Consider the following 13,192-nt stretch of genomic DNA (forward strand, 5'->3'; position numbering starts at 1 on the left):
GCCCGATAAGTACGCTAGTCTCACAGCCCATCAGTTCTGTTCCCGGAGCGGCTCCGGGTTGTTAGGTCCCTAGCAGCCAATAATGGCTAATAACTCCCAGTGCCTGGATGATATGCCCATGGGAGGGCGCTGGCCGGAGGGCCCCCCGGATCACTATAACGAGGCTCACCGACTGGCGGTGGAGGAATTAGTATCCGGGGGCCCGGAAGCCATGCGGGGATTTCTGAAGCGGGAGCGGCTGCCGAACTTCTTGTCGGAGCCGGAGGTGGGGGAGATCCTGGGCTGCGCCTCGGTGCTTCCGTGCGGGGATGAGGAGAACTCCGTGTCCGCCTCGGTGGATTGCTCGTCCGTCACTTACTTCCCCGATCGCTCGGACGTGGAGCCGCCTATCCTGGAGCTGGGCTGGCCGGCCTTCAGCACCGGCTCGTACCGCGGCGTCACACGGGTGGATGTGCACTTCCAGCCCAGCTTCGGGGACACCATCTATACCTGCAAGGAGGCGGCCCGGGAGCTCATCAAATCGGCCCGAGAGGTAGGGCTGGGGGCAAATCGGGAATGTCCCCCCCTAGTATTGGGATACTGTCTCCTTAGGGGTGAAGACACACAGAGCTACTTAGTAGTAGCTACTTGTCACGGCTACAAAACACCAGAAAATCCCCTGCCATAGACAATACTGAGAATTGCCTCTGCTAAAACACACGTAGAGACAATTATCAGTAAATGATCAGCATTGTCTGTTTTAGTAGCCACAACAAGTAGCTGCTACTCGTAGCTCTGTGTGTCTTCACCATAAGGACAGTGACACACGGGGAGATTAGTCGCGGGCGACTATTCTCCCCACAATGCCATCCCACTGGCTAGAATGTAAATCGCTGGTGGGATGGCTTACGCGGCGCCGCGATTTGCGAAAGTCGGCGAAGTTGCCTTGAGGGCTCTGGCACAAATCTCCCTTGTCACGGGCGACTAATCTCCCCGAACTACCATCCCACCGGCGAACATGTAAGTCGCCGGTGGGATGGTACACGCTGCGCCTTGTGAGGCATTTTCGGCGATTTGACGAAATTGTGCCGCCGCGTGTGCCATCCCACCGGCGACTTACATTTTCGCCAGTGGGATGGCAACTCGGGGAGATTAGTCGCCCGCAAACAGGGAGATTTGTCGCGGGCAACTAATCTCCCCATGTGCCAGAGCCCTAAGAGGAAACCAGCGACTTCAGCAAATCGCGGCGCCACGTATGCCATCCCACCGGCGATTTACATTTTAGCCCATGGGGAAGGCATTGTGTCACAGCCCTAATAGCTTTTTTTATTTTACTTTCAAGGGCCCCCCTTGTCCCCTGGGAAAATGCCATAAAACAGCCTTGGGTGGGAGTGAGAAACAGGATACACACTAGGATTAAAGGGGAGATGCACCCAAACATTTCTAAGCAACTTTTCAGTATCCTTTATAGAGTTCCAATGGTTATTTGTAAATGCAAGTTACTACTGAAAGGTATGCTTGTTTATCCTTTGTTTGGGCCCAACTCAGTGGTAGGACTACAAGGGAGGCAGGGGGGGGACCAGGCTCCCCCAGTCGCCCCAGTGATTCATTGCTTCAAGGGAGGAGAACAAAGTCCTGCAACCACCCCCCTCCACTAAACTGAATGGGAAATGCCACCATTGTGCCTTGTCTCTGCATTTTAAGCCACAAGATGTGACTGTGCTGTTTTCCATTAAGGAGGGGTTTGTTTATCCTTACCCAACTCCTTTGAAGTAAATAAATCCCTGGGGGGAGAAAATGCTGCAAATCTCCCTGTGTACCATTAGGGCTCTGGCACACGGGGAGATTAGTCGCCCGCGGCAAAACTCCCTGTTCGCGGGCGACTCCCTTAGGGCTCTGGCACACGGGGAGATTAGTCGCCTGCGACAAATCTCCCTGTTCGCGGGTGACTAATCTCCTGAAATTCCATCCCACCAGTGAAAATGTAAATCGCCGGTGGGATGGCATACGCGACTGGCGAAAATGTAAATCGCCGGTGGGATGGCATTTCAGGGATATTTGTAGCTGTCACTTCTTGCTGTAATAGTGGGTTTTTAGGGTGGCATATTAACACACAAGGAAAAAGATTTTATTTCTAGCAGCTACTAATTTGATTTGTCACTTGTTGAACTACAACTACCAGCATCGTCCGGTGTAGCCTGAGCCAAGCTTGCACTGTATCTAAAAACAAATCATCTCTATGTCCCCTTTGGGTTCTCGTTTGCTCTGTAGATGTTCATTTAACTGTTTTGCTTGAAGCCAGAGGGAATGTGTAAGCCCAATGCTGAGGTATGGGTGGGATATGAGCAAGCAGGGAAGGGGTGCCTGTTACTGCAGGTGGGACACGGCAAGTTCCATCATGAAACAAACTGTAGGACTCTGGGTGCCTTGTGAGAATTCCCCCAGCTTTGTCAGCAGTCCCCTCAGGGGACCCTGTAATACAGGAGGTATGCTTGCAGTGCCAGGGGCGGTTAAATATGGCAAGTATATTCATATCTCCAAAAAGCTCTTCTTTTTTCCTCTCATTCATAGAATTAACCCCTAAGCCAGTGGTCCCCAACCTTTTTTGCACCACGGACCGGTTTCAAGCAAGACAATTTTTCCAAGGACCAGGGATGGGGGGGTGGCACAACTAGTTCATAGTATATCATTTAATTACATATATAATGTAATTATTAAATGTTATGTTATGCACTTTATTATTATTACATACAGCTTAATAATACAAGTACTTTGGTCCTTGTCGTGATCAGTAGAAAGCTTCCTGGGCTTCACATAGCTGTCATGGCTGTGTAACACATCGGGGAGTTGGGATCACAGGTAATTGGGACCAGAGGTGGCCTGTTCAGCACAGCCCATGGCCCGGCACCAGTCCCCGGACTAGTGATTGGGGACCACTACCCTAAGCCCACAATAATGGTTAATGTATGATGGAAAAGACTATGCCCTTCCAATTCTAGAGGATCACCCCCGAGGAACCCGTCCTCTTCTCCCATAAACTCCCTGCCAAAAAAGGGTAACTGCCACCCACATTGGCAATATTCTGCCCCATATAAGTAAAAAATTTGAACAGCCGTGCCCTTTTACTTGCAATGCTGACCAGAAGAGCTTTTTTGTGCCCCTACAATGGCATGGAGGGTTCACATTACTAGTGCAATTGCTCTTTCTGCACTATAGGAGCTGTATTTCCAGTTTAAAAAATGGAATTTTAGCTCTTTAAAAATTAAGGTTACCAGAAGCAGCTTTTACCTGCCCCGGTAACCCGTGGGACACTGTCACTTGAGGCGCTTTTCTTAACTTGGAACCCCTGGTAATCAGTCGTTTTCTTTAGTCGCTGAGCACTCTTGATGCCTTAAGTTGGGTCTATAGGGCCACCACTTGCTAATTACTGGCCTACTAAATAAATATATATATATATATATATATATATATATAATAAAAAAAAAAACCAAAACAGATATATAGATAACATTGCTTGACCCCCGGGATTATCATGCGAAAATCCTTTTTTCCCTTTACCGTATGAATCTGTTCATCTAGCTTACAAAGACTCTTCCTTGGAAACAAGTGCCCTTGTTTCTAAGCTTTTGTCTCGAGCTCATCTGTCACGCGCTGTGCAGGCTTGTGCCCTATTGCCCGGTTTAGCACAAATGTCTGTTCCCATAGCTACACAGCAACTTATTTATACGCTTTAGTCAGGGCTCTAAAGCAATCTGTCTGTGCCAGTGGAGGAGCCTAGGAAACCATGGTGTCGCTGGTCCTTTCGTCTTTCAGTTATTCTGTTTATGTTCTCTGCACTACTGGTTCTAACTTCTGAAACAATATAGCAGAAACCAGCTGATTTACACGCCTAATGGAGAATAGAACCATTATTTTTTTAAATTAAATTATGATTAAATAGGTAGAGGTCCCATTTGTCTGAATACTGAATAAAGGTGGTTTTAGAACTGAAATTGTTACTAACCTCCTTGCCCAAGGCACCCCCCGCCCCCATATAAATATATGGCTCTTGGTTCAATGGGGACTACTGCTTGTGTGCATTTATTATTATTATGCCCTTGGGGGTTACCCTGAGCAATTAAACACCCACTGCACTGTAAGCATAGTATCTACATTACTGTACTCCCTGAAGGGACTTCTGACAATGCTGGGAAAATAAAAACCCAATTAAGTCTGGCATTTATGTGCCTGTGCTTGTCCTATGGCTCTGCAGATGCTTCCATTCCCCTCTTTTTCTGCCACTGCATTAATATTGCAAGAGTTGGAACCATCAGGGATCAGTATACTGTATTCCTATAGTGCCACCAAAATAAAAACCGTTGGCTACCAATAAAGGCAGTTAATCTACTCCTTATCCATAATTCTCTTATGGTTCCTTATTTGTGTTTTGGTAGCTGATTGTTATTGTGTCTGAGCTTTTTTTTTCATGTTTTCTGCAGACCCAGTTTGTAGCCAGGTAATCAGAGCTTTAAAGGGGAAATATGCCATATTTATAAGAGGGGGTTATCTTTATTTGTAAGGCCTGGACTGGCAATCTGTGGGTTCAGGCAAATGCCAGAGGGGCTGCTGTAAGATGCCATAGACAGTCACTATTTATTGGGCTGGGGGGGGGGCTGTTTGTGCCTCTGGGTACTTGGAATGCCAGGACCCAGGCCCAGACTGGCAATCTGTGGGTTCAGGTAAATGCCAGAGGGGCTGCTGTAAGGTGCCATAGACAGTCACTATTTATTGGGCTGGGGGGGGGCTGTTTGAGCCTCTGGGTACTTGGAATGCCAGGGCCCAGGCCCAGACTGGCAATCTGTGGGTTCAGGTAAATGCCAGAGGGGCTGCTGTAAGATGCCATAGACAGTTACTATTTATTGGGCTGGGGGGGGGCTGTTTGAGCCTCTGGGTACTTGGAATGCCAGGGCCCAGGCCCAGACTGGCAATCTGTGGGTTCAGGTAAATGCCAGAGGGGCTGCTGTAAGATGCCATAGACAGTCACTATTTATTGGGCTGGGGGGGGGGGGGTCTGTTTGGGCCTCTGGGTACTTGGAATGCCAGGACCCAGGCCCAGACTGGCAATCTGTGGGTTCAGGCAAATGCCAGAGGGGCTGCTGTAAGATGCCATAGACAGTCACTATTTATTGGGCTGGGGGGGGGGGGGGGGGTCTGTTTGGGCCTCTGGGTACTTGGAATGCCAGGACCCAGACCCAGACTGGCAATCTGTGGGTTCAGGCAAATGCCAGAGGGGCTGCTGTAAGATGCCATAGACAGTCACTATTTATTGGGCTGGGGGGGCTGTTTGGGCCTCTGGGTACTTGGAATACCAGGACCCAGGCCCAGACTGGCAATCTGTGGGTTCAGGCAAATGCCAGAGGGGCTGCTGTAAGGTGCCATAGACAGTCACTATTTATTGGGCCAGTGGAGGCTGGTTGGGACTCTGTGTACTTGAAATGCCAAGGCCTGTATTGAATGCCAATCCGGGTCTGACGGAGGCCAGAGCCCTAGCACATATCATACTAGATCTAGATATAATTATTCTTGTATCTGTTCTTGTTCTTTGTTTACAGGTCATTGCTTTGGTCATGGACAACTTTACTGATAATGACATATTCAGGGATATCCACGAGGCTTGCCGGAAACGTAGGGTCCCTGTCTACATTCTGCTGGACCAGACGCAAGTTTCTCACTTCCTTACTATGTGTTACAATCTGGGGATTTCCATTGAAACCGAGCAGGTGAATAAGTAGTCTAATTGGTTTTTAGGGTCACAAATAGTGAAAAGGAACAGGGCAACCCCGTTTTGCCGTCTAAATGTTACTCAGACTCCTAAGCGTTGTGTTGCCTTTTTATTGCTATTCCATCCCAATGTCCATAGTTCTGTTCATGTTTCATTTTTTTTTGGAGACGATCCCTTATTGAATGGAAGCTGGCAAGCCAAAAAGGCAAATATTTGCACTAAGCTTCCCGTATTGTTGCCTTGACACTGACTGCTGCTTTTGTTTCTGTTCTCTGCCAACTCCATTTGTTCCCCACAGCACATGAGAGTCCGAACATTAACTGGGAACAATTATTACACGCGCTCGGGTACCAAGATCGTTGGGAAGGTTCGGGAGAAGTTTCTGCTGGTGGATGGAATCAAAGTGGCAACAGGGAATTACAGGTGTGACTCTTTTACAAGCCTACCATTGTCTTGGTTCAGCCATTGTTTCTTCAAGGGGAACTCCAGCTTTTGAGCCCCACACAACACAGAAACCCCTAATATATTGCTGTAATTTGTTTGAAAAATATGAATAAATACAATTTTATATGCTGAAATCCAGCTGCAAAAGTGTTCTTCTCTTTCTGCATCATTTGAAATCGTGGCAGGGGAGGAGGGACTAAAACATTGATGTTATAAATTGTAACAACTTACAGCTTACAGCAGGGATCCCCAACCTTTTATACCCGCGAGCCACATTCAAATGGAAAAAGTGTTGGGGAGCAACACAAGCATGAAAAAGGTTTCTGAAGGTGGTAATAAAAGCTGTAATTGCCTATTTAATAGCCCCTATGAGGACTTACATCCTATAGAAGGCTCTGTTTGGCATTACACTGAGTTTTTATGCAGTCAAAACTTGCCTCCTAACCAGAAATTCAAAAATAAGCACCTACTTTGAGGCCACTGGGAGCAACATCCACGCGGTTGGAGAGCAACATGTTGCTCACGAGCCACTGGTTGGGGATCACTGGCTTACAGACAGCATGCAGGAACTACATGACCCACAATGCATTGCACTGTAATGTTACTTTCCTTATTGACATCACATGTGCAGGGGAGGATGCAGGCTGAGGACAGGTGACTACTGTTACATTTGTTACTGTTACAGCCAGATCAACAGGGGGTGGGGCTTAGGCAACTGTTCCAAACCATATTATTATATTAAAAATTATAAAAAGAAGTTCCCCTTTAAAGTGTCCATAAACCTTGCCAAATGAGTGTATCTTTCTCCAATATGCCCACCTTGAGGTGGGTGATATTAGATTGACCCAATCATTTGGCCCAAGGGCCTTACAATCAGATCACATGGATGGGAAACAGGCCATTGGGACGAGGACGTCATAATCACACCCATGTACTCCTCAGCCCGACAGGATTCTTAAACCTGGTCGATGTCTGGCCAATTTTCAGCCAGGTATTGGTCGTTGAGGCCCATTCAAGAGCCCCGTACATGTTGGGGGGGGGAGGTTCTGAAGTGACTGTTTGCCACAAAACAAGCCAAGCTTGTGGTTTTAGGGTGAAGCCTTTTTATGTGAATAATAAAATGATTTATTTTAATCTGCCTGGTTGGTGCTCCATGCTAAGGACTGATAAAAGGGCCCCTTCATGACACAGTATCTGCTGACTTGGACCGTCAGCAAATTTTATTGTTCCATGAGCGTTGGGCAAGTGTGTCACCTTCCAGCTAGGGCCACCATGTTGTACACAAATACTTCTTCTAGCAATAATTTGGCAAATATGTTTTTGAGGGAAGGAAGGGTCTGTACTCCCCTTTTGTTAGGTGGGATCAGCCTCGTGTCAATAGTTATTGCTGGACTGACCAACCTTTTCATTTTGTTTTCAGCTTCACCTGGACTGATGGAAAGCTGAACAGCAGTAACATACTTGTATTGTCTGGACAAGTAGTTGAGAAGTTTGACCTGCAGTTCAGGATTCTTTATGCCCAGTCCAACCCAATCAGTGCCAAGCTTCTGTCAGCTATAAGATCCCATACTGTTGGCCTAGACAAGCTTCCCTGCAAGATGCCTGCCTACAAGAAACCTACATTGAGCAGCCTTCTGCGGATGGATCTGGCCAAACTCTCAAGCACCCCGAAAAGACAACTGGATGAATGTGCCGCCAAATACAACCGAGATGTTGTAGACAAAGCTGTAGAGGATGAGTGGCTCCAGAACTGTGACATCATCTCCGGGCTCAAGGAGATGCGGACGGTGGAAGTTCAGACAGAGCCGTGGGAGGGGAAGAATGAAGTAAGAATGGCAGATGTTGGCATACAGACTTCTGTATCTGCTACAAATGCTGGCACGCAGACCTCTGTACTATCAAAAATGGCTTCCACCCAAACCATAATGGTTTCAAGATCAATTACTACTCAAACAACCGATCCGTCACAATCTGCAACCCAGGCACCAGCAATTGCATCTACCACGGGCAGGCTCTCCAACTCCTCTGACTCTTCCTCGTCCTCTTTTTCTTCTGCTTCAACAACCAGCACCGACTCAAACTGTTCCATAAAGTCATCTGACTTTAATGCCGCGGCCTTTTATCAACCCAACTATCATCTGAGAGACAGCTTCAAGAAATTGTCCAAGGACAGACAGTACCACTACTCCACTATCCGTTCCAAGCTCAACCACATGGTGTCCATACTGTCTAACCGCAACCGCGTACCTAATGCTTACATGGCCAATGATGCCCCATGTTATGGACTACAGAGGAGAGATTTTGTGCACAGCAGCCTCCTCAATCTTCGAGATGGGGTGCGCTTTTATCCCAACATGTGACTGGGCTTGGATTCCAGGTCTAAAATGTTCTTTTAAGCCTTTTCAGTGTGTCCTTTATGTGCTATACTACCGCTTTATATCACTTTGAAGCACTTTAGTTCTTTCCAGTGCCTTAAAATGAGAGGCATGCTGTACTCTCCAACATTCGGGCAACAGAATATTTTTGACTAAACCGCTTTACAGTAAAAGATGTTTCTAGTGTTCTTACCATCTCCCCCTGTCCCTTGAGGGGAGAAGCCTAGCCTTAGGCATTAAAAGAAATGACAAGTTAGGAATCGTTTGGATAAGAGCAACAAGTTCAGACTCCTTTTCTATTGTAGGCGGAGGAGAAGGAGATTTCATGTCACCTGCCGTTTGAAACCCCTCAGGGTGGTTGCTTTGAGTTCATCAGAAACAAAATAAATGTGCACTTTCCCTTGCTCTGTTATCAGACCAGTGCCTTGCATAAAATGACCCAATGACTGCCATGTTTACTGTGCTTTTAGTCCGTTCCCCATGCACTACTACACGCCCACAGTGACTACCCAGCTGCTTGTATGTACAGTAATTATGGAGGCCAGCTCTGTCATTTTTTTGCAAATTAGTAGCCCTTTGGCCTGTGGAAGAGACTAAAATAACTGCCATCCTGAATGGCATTTTATTGGTCCTGCTGTGTTCTTTTTATTGTTTCCCTGAGGACCATCTCAATGTGACCCACCTAATATGAGTATATGGGTAAATATTTAATTCGGAGGCAGTCTAATGAGTAAGTAGAACTTTACACCTTAAGGGTAATCATACTTGGCTGGGAACAGGAATGGTCTCATGTTTTAAAGGCAACAAAGCCAGTTTTTTTAACTAGTTTAAATGCACTGTTTGCACAATGCAAATGTTCAACACACAACCCACACTGCTACTGGCAAAAATAACAAGAAAAATAATATAATTTGCACATCTGTATACTGATATTGCACATACCCGGAGCACCCTGTACACCTGTGAGAGGACCAGCAGTTCATGCACCTTCTATTTCTTTTGTTTCCTATGATAAATTTACCTGTGTTGCTATATTTGTATCATCACTAGGTGTGTATATAGGCCCTGTGCCTAAACCTAGCACACCTTCACCAGACTAAAGGACATGTGTGCATGGGTATAGTCTTACAGAATGACTGAAAAAGACACAAACACAAAAATATATATATAATAAATATTTATAAGCCTGCATTGTAGGAATGTTTGCAGTAATACTAATACTTCTTTTTTGCAACTGAGATAGATTAACCCTTTCCCCGAGTATTTACTATGTGTTATAACCCTGGCATCCGATTTTATTTGACTTTCATCAAAGAAATATTTGTTTTTGAGTCCATTGCTGCACCTTCTGAAAACAAAAGACTGGGTTGGAAACACAGCGGAATAATCTGGAGAAAGAATGCCCTTGGTGTCTCTAAGAGAAGGAGATTACATATCCCACACACACCCCTTGGTATCACTTATATCAGAGATAAATATGTAATTTCTATATGGGATGTACATGTATGTCACATATATTTCCTTTCACTACTTTTCCTTTTAACTGTTTAGTCCATTTGGCATGTATATATGTATTCTTTTTCCTTTTCTTTATGTATGATCAGTGCTATACCTTCCCTACTTGTACTACTAATGGCTGTAGTACATTTCTGTTGGCCCCCGAAAAGGAGCATGAAGCCCCTTAACAGAACTACACTACATATGTAGTTTTCTTGTATGCAGGTCCTTCTGGGCTGTAGCAGGATGGTTTGCGATATATATATATATATATATATATATATATATATATATATATAATTTTCTTCAACCCTGTACCTGCCAGCTGCAGGGGTTGCTCTGGGACCATGCATTGCTAGGCAACAGGCATTTCTGACTGAATTTACTTTAACCTGGAAACATAGAATCTAAGTCGTATACATTGTTGGCAGGGAAACATATCTTGTATAAAGGTACATCCTGCAATGTGAATGAATCATTAAACATAGCATATCCTTACCTGAATTGGGCAGCAATATTACAAGGTCCAATCTGAATGAGCCAGCCATTTGGGTCACCAATCAACAATTGGATCATAATTGGAACATAGGGAAACTTGCGGCATCAATGTGGCCCTCACTGCATGGGATTTTCTAACCTGCCTATTAAATATCCAGATTATTTTTCATACAGATCTGGGTCAGGCAGGCTATTATGAAGGGTTCATAGCTGGGCTGGAGAGGTGTAGTCAGCAGCTTTTATCAGGCAGTGTATGGCTACCTTTAGTTCCTGCAAATATACAGGCAATATAATTCTCTGGAGGCAAAAGGGCTCATAAGGCATCAGTTCTGCCTGGGGGAACAGCTGCTCTGTACACCTTGTTCTGGATAAAAAAAAATCTGGTGCACCTAAATTGCAAATCTATTAATTAGTTTCTGGAGAAAATCATTATTGGTGGTCTTTGTTTTTATTCTATAAAACCTGTAGCGTAGCCAGTGCGGTGACGGCTGGGATTAGGCACTTTTGGGTGGTTCGGATTTATGGGTTTGTTTATATTTGCTATGTAAATATTGTGTATTAAAAGGTTTTAATGTCTTGCATGTCTCAGGATTTGAGAAATTATTTTGTTTTTATTTGGGGTAAGGTCTATTAAACATATGCTTTTTAAACCAGTTTGTCTTATTTTATACAAAGGTAAAATGTGTAGTTGATGGCTTCTCTGATGGTTCCTCTTAATCACCCAAATTTCCCAGTATTTCAATTCCACATCTAGTGCCGAGGCTGACAGAAATCCCCTCTCTAATCCAGTCAGCATGTCATTTTTTATGTGCCAGGTAGCAGTGGGAAAAGATGTACTGTATGTGCCTCGGGCAGTGGCTATGAATACACCCAGGCCTGGACCGACGATTGGTGGGTTCAGGCAAATGCCAGAGGGGCTGCTGTAAGATGCCATAGACACTCACTATTTATTGGGCTGGGGGGGCTGTTTGGGCCTCTGGGTACTTGGAATGCCAGGACCCAGGCCCAGACTGGCAATCTGTGGGTTCAGGCAAATGCCAGAGGGGCTGCTGTAAGATGCCATAGACAGTCACTATTTATTGGGCTGGGGGGGCCTCTGGGTACTTGGAATGCCAGGGCCCAGGCCCAGACTGGCAATCTGTGGGTTCTGGCAAATGCCAGAGGGGCTGCTGTAAGATGCCATAGACAGTCACTATTTATTGGGCTGGGGGGCTGTTTGGGCCTCTGTGTATTTGGAATGCCAGGACCCAGGCCCAGACTGGCAATCTGTGGGTTCAGGCAAATGCCAGAGGGGCTGCTGTAAGATGCCATAGACAGTCACTATTTATTGGGCTGGGGGGGCTGTTTGGGCCTCTGGGTACTTGGAATGCCAGGACCCAGGCCCAGACTGGCAATCTGTGGGTTCAGGCAAATGCCAGAGGGGCTGCTGTAAGATGCCATAGACAGTCACTATTTATTGGGCTGGGGGGGCCTCTGGGTACTTGGAATGCCAGGGCCCAGGCCCAGACTGGCAATCTGTGGGTTCAGGCAAATGCCAGAGGGGCTGCTGTAAGATGCCATAGCCAGTCACTATTTATTGGGCTGGGGGGGGCTGTTTGGGCCTCTGGGTACTTGGAATGCCAGGACCCAGGCCCAGACTGGCAATCTGTGGGTTCAGGCAAATGCCAGAGGGGCTGCTGTAAGTTGCAGTTTATACGTAAATATGCCACCGCATGTCCGCTCTCTGCACTGGTGGTTCTTACTTTTAAAAAAGAAGCAGCTAATTAATGGGCCAGTCCTGAAGCAGGAGAGTTGAATACTAAGGGGCAGATTTATCAAAATGTGAGTTTAGATCTTAATACATAAAAACTCACCAACATTCTATTCATTCCTATGGGATTTGGCCCTGGGGCCAAACAATCAAATTCTAATGGCGGCAATGGCACAGTCGGCAAAGGACTGAATCCTTTAACCTGCCCAATCGAAATCTGGCCAATTTCAGGCCAGATATTGGTCGGGTATGGCCGTCATTTCTGCCCCTACACAGGCAGATAAGCTGCTGAATCAGTCCAAGGGACCAATATCGGCAGTTACAATCGGCCCGTGTATGGGGACCTTTACAATTACATTTTCTTTCCTGTTGCAAAAAAGATCATTTTAGGATTATATTTATATCTCCTGTAACCGTGTAAAATCGAGGCACCTGAGCTGCCATAGCACAAATACTATACTGGTAAGGTAACAAGCCCCTTTATTGTTAGAAAAACTTTCCAGTCATGAAAAGACACCTTTTTATGGGCATTATTTTAGTTATTATTATTTTATTTATAAAATTATTATTTTATTTATTATTTTATTAATTTATGGGCATTATTGGCCCATAAAATGGCCCTGAGGACATTTTCCACCAAAATTAATTTGCTCATCATCTTCCTCCCATCCCTGCCTATTTCCCATATGCTGTTAAACTGGCATACACTGCTCAGTCACAATACAGATTAAATGTGAATGAGTGTTTATGGAACTGAGATTGAGCTTGAAAAAAAAAAGTTCCTTCAATCATTCCGCCCACAAAACCGTATCTCTAATAGCCAATCATCGTTAAAAAGGGGCGGGCCAATCAATGGCAGCCAATAGCGGGCTCCATAGGTTGTGTCTT

The 13,192-nt window shown here is 45.7% G+C and overlaps 1 protein-coding gene across 1 annotated transcript; it reads left to right on the forward strand.

The window, feature by feature from the left end:
- The first annotated feature begins 11 nt into the window (after positions 1-11).
- Positions 12-11,204, forward strand: fam83d (family with sequence similarity 83 member D). Its single transcript, XM_002932871.5, has 4 exons — positions 12-532; positions 5,571-5,738; positions 6,039-6,163; positions 7,605-11,204. Exons 1-4 carry the CDS (start codon positions 83-85, stop codon positions 8,542-8,544), a joined length of 1,683 nt encoding a protein of 560 aa, XP_002932917.2. The 5' UTR covers positions 12-82; the 3' UTR covers positions 8,545-11,204.
- The last annotated feature ends 1,988 nt before the right edge of the window (positions 11,205-13,192 follow it).

This window comes from Xenopus tropicalis, chromosome 10 (assembly GCF_000004195.4).
Source record: "Xenopus tropicalis strain Nigerian chromosome 10, UCB_Xtro_10.0, whole genome shotgun sequence".
In the NCBI taxonomy this organism is placed as follows: Eukaryota; Metazoa; Chordata; class Amphibia; order Anura; family Pipidae; genus Xenopus; species Xenopus tropicalis.

Excerpts from the sequence above, each read along its gene's own strand:
- fam83d (XM_002932871.5), top strand. The coding sequence starts at position 83 with ATGGCTAATAACTCCCAGTGCCTGGATGATATGCCCATGGGAGGGCGC. Across the intron at positions 533-5,570 it reads TCATCAAATCGGCCCGAGAG|GTCATTGCTTTGGTCATGGA; the intron begins GTAGGGCTGGGG and ends CTTTGTTTACAG. Across the intron at positions 5,739-6,038 it reads TTTCCATTGAAACCGAGCAG|CACATGAGAGTCCGAACATT; the intron begins GTGAATAAGTAG and ends TGTTCCCCACAG.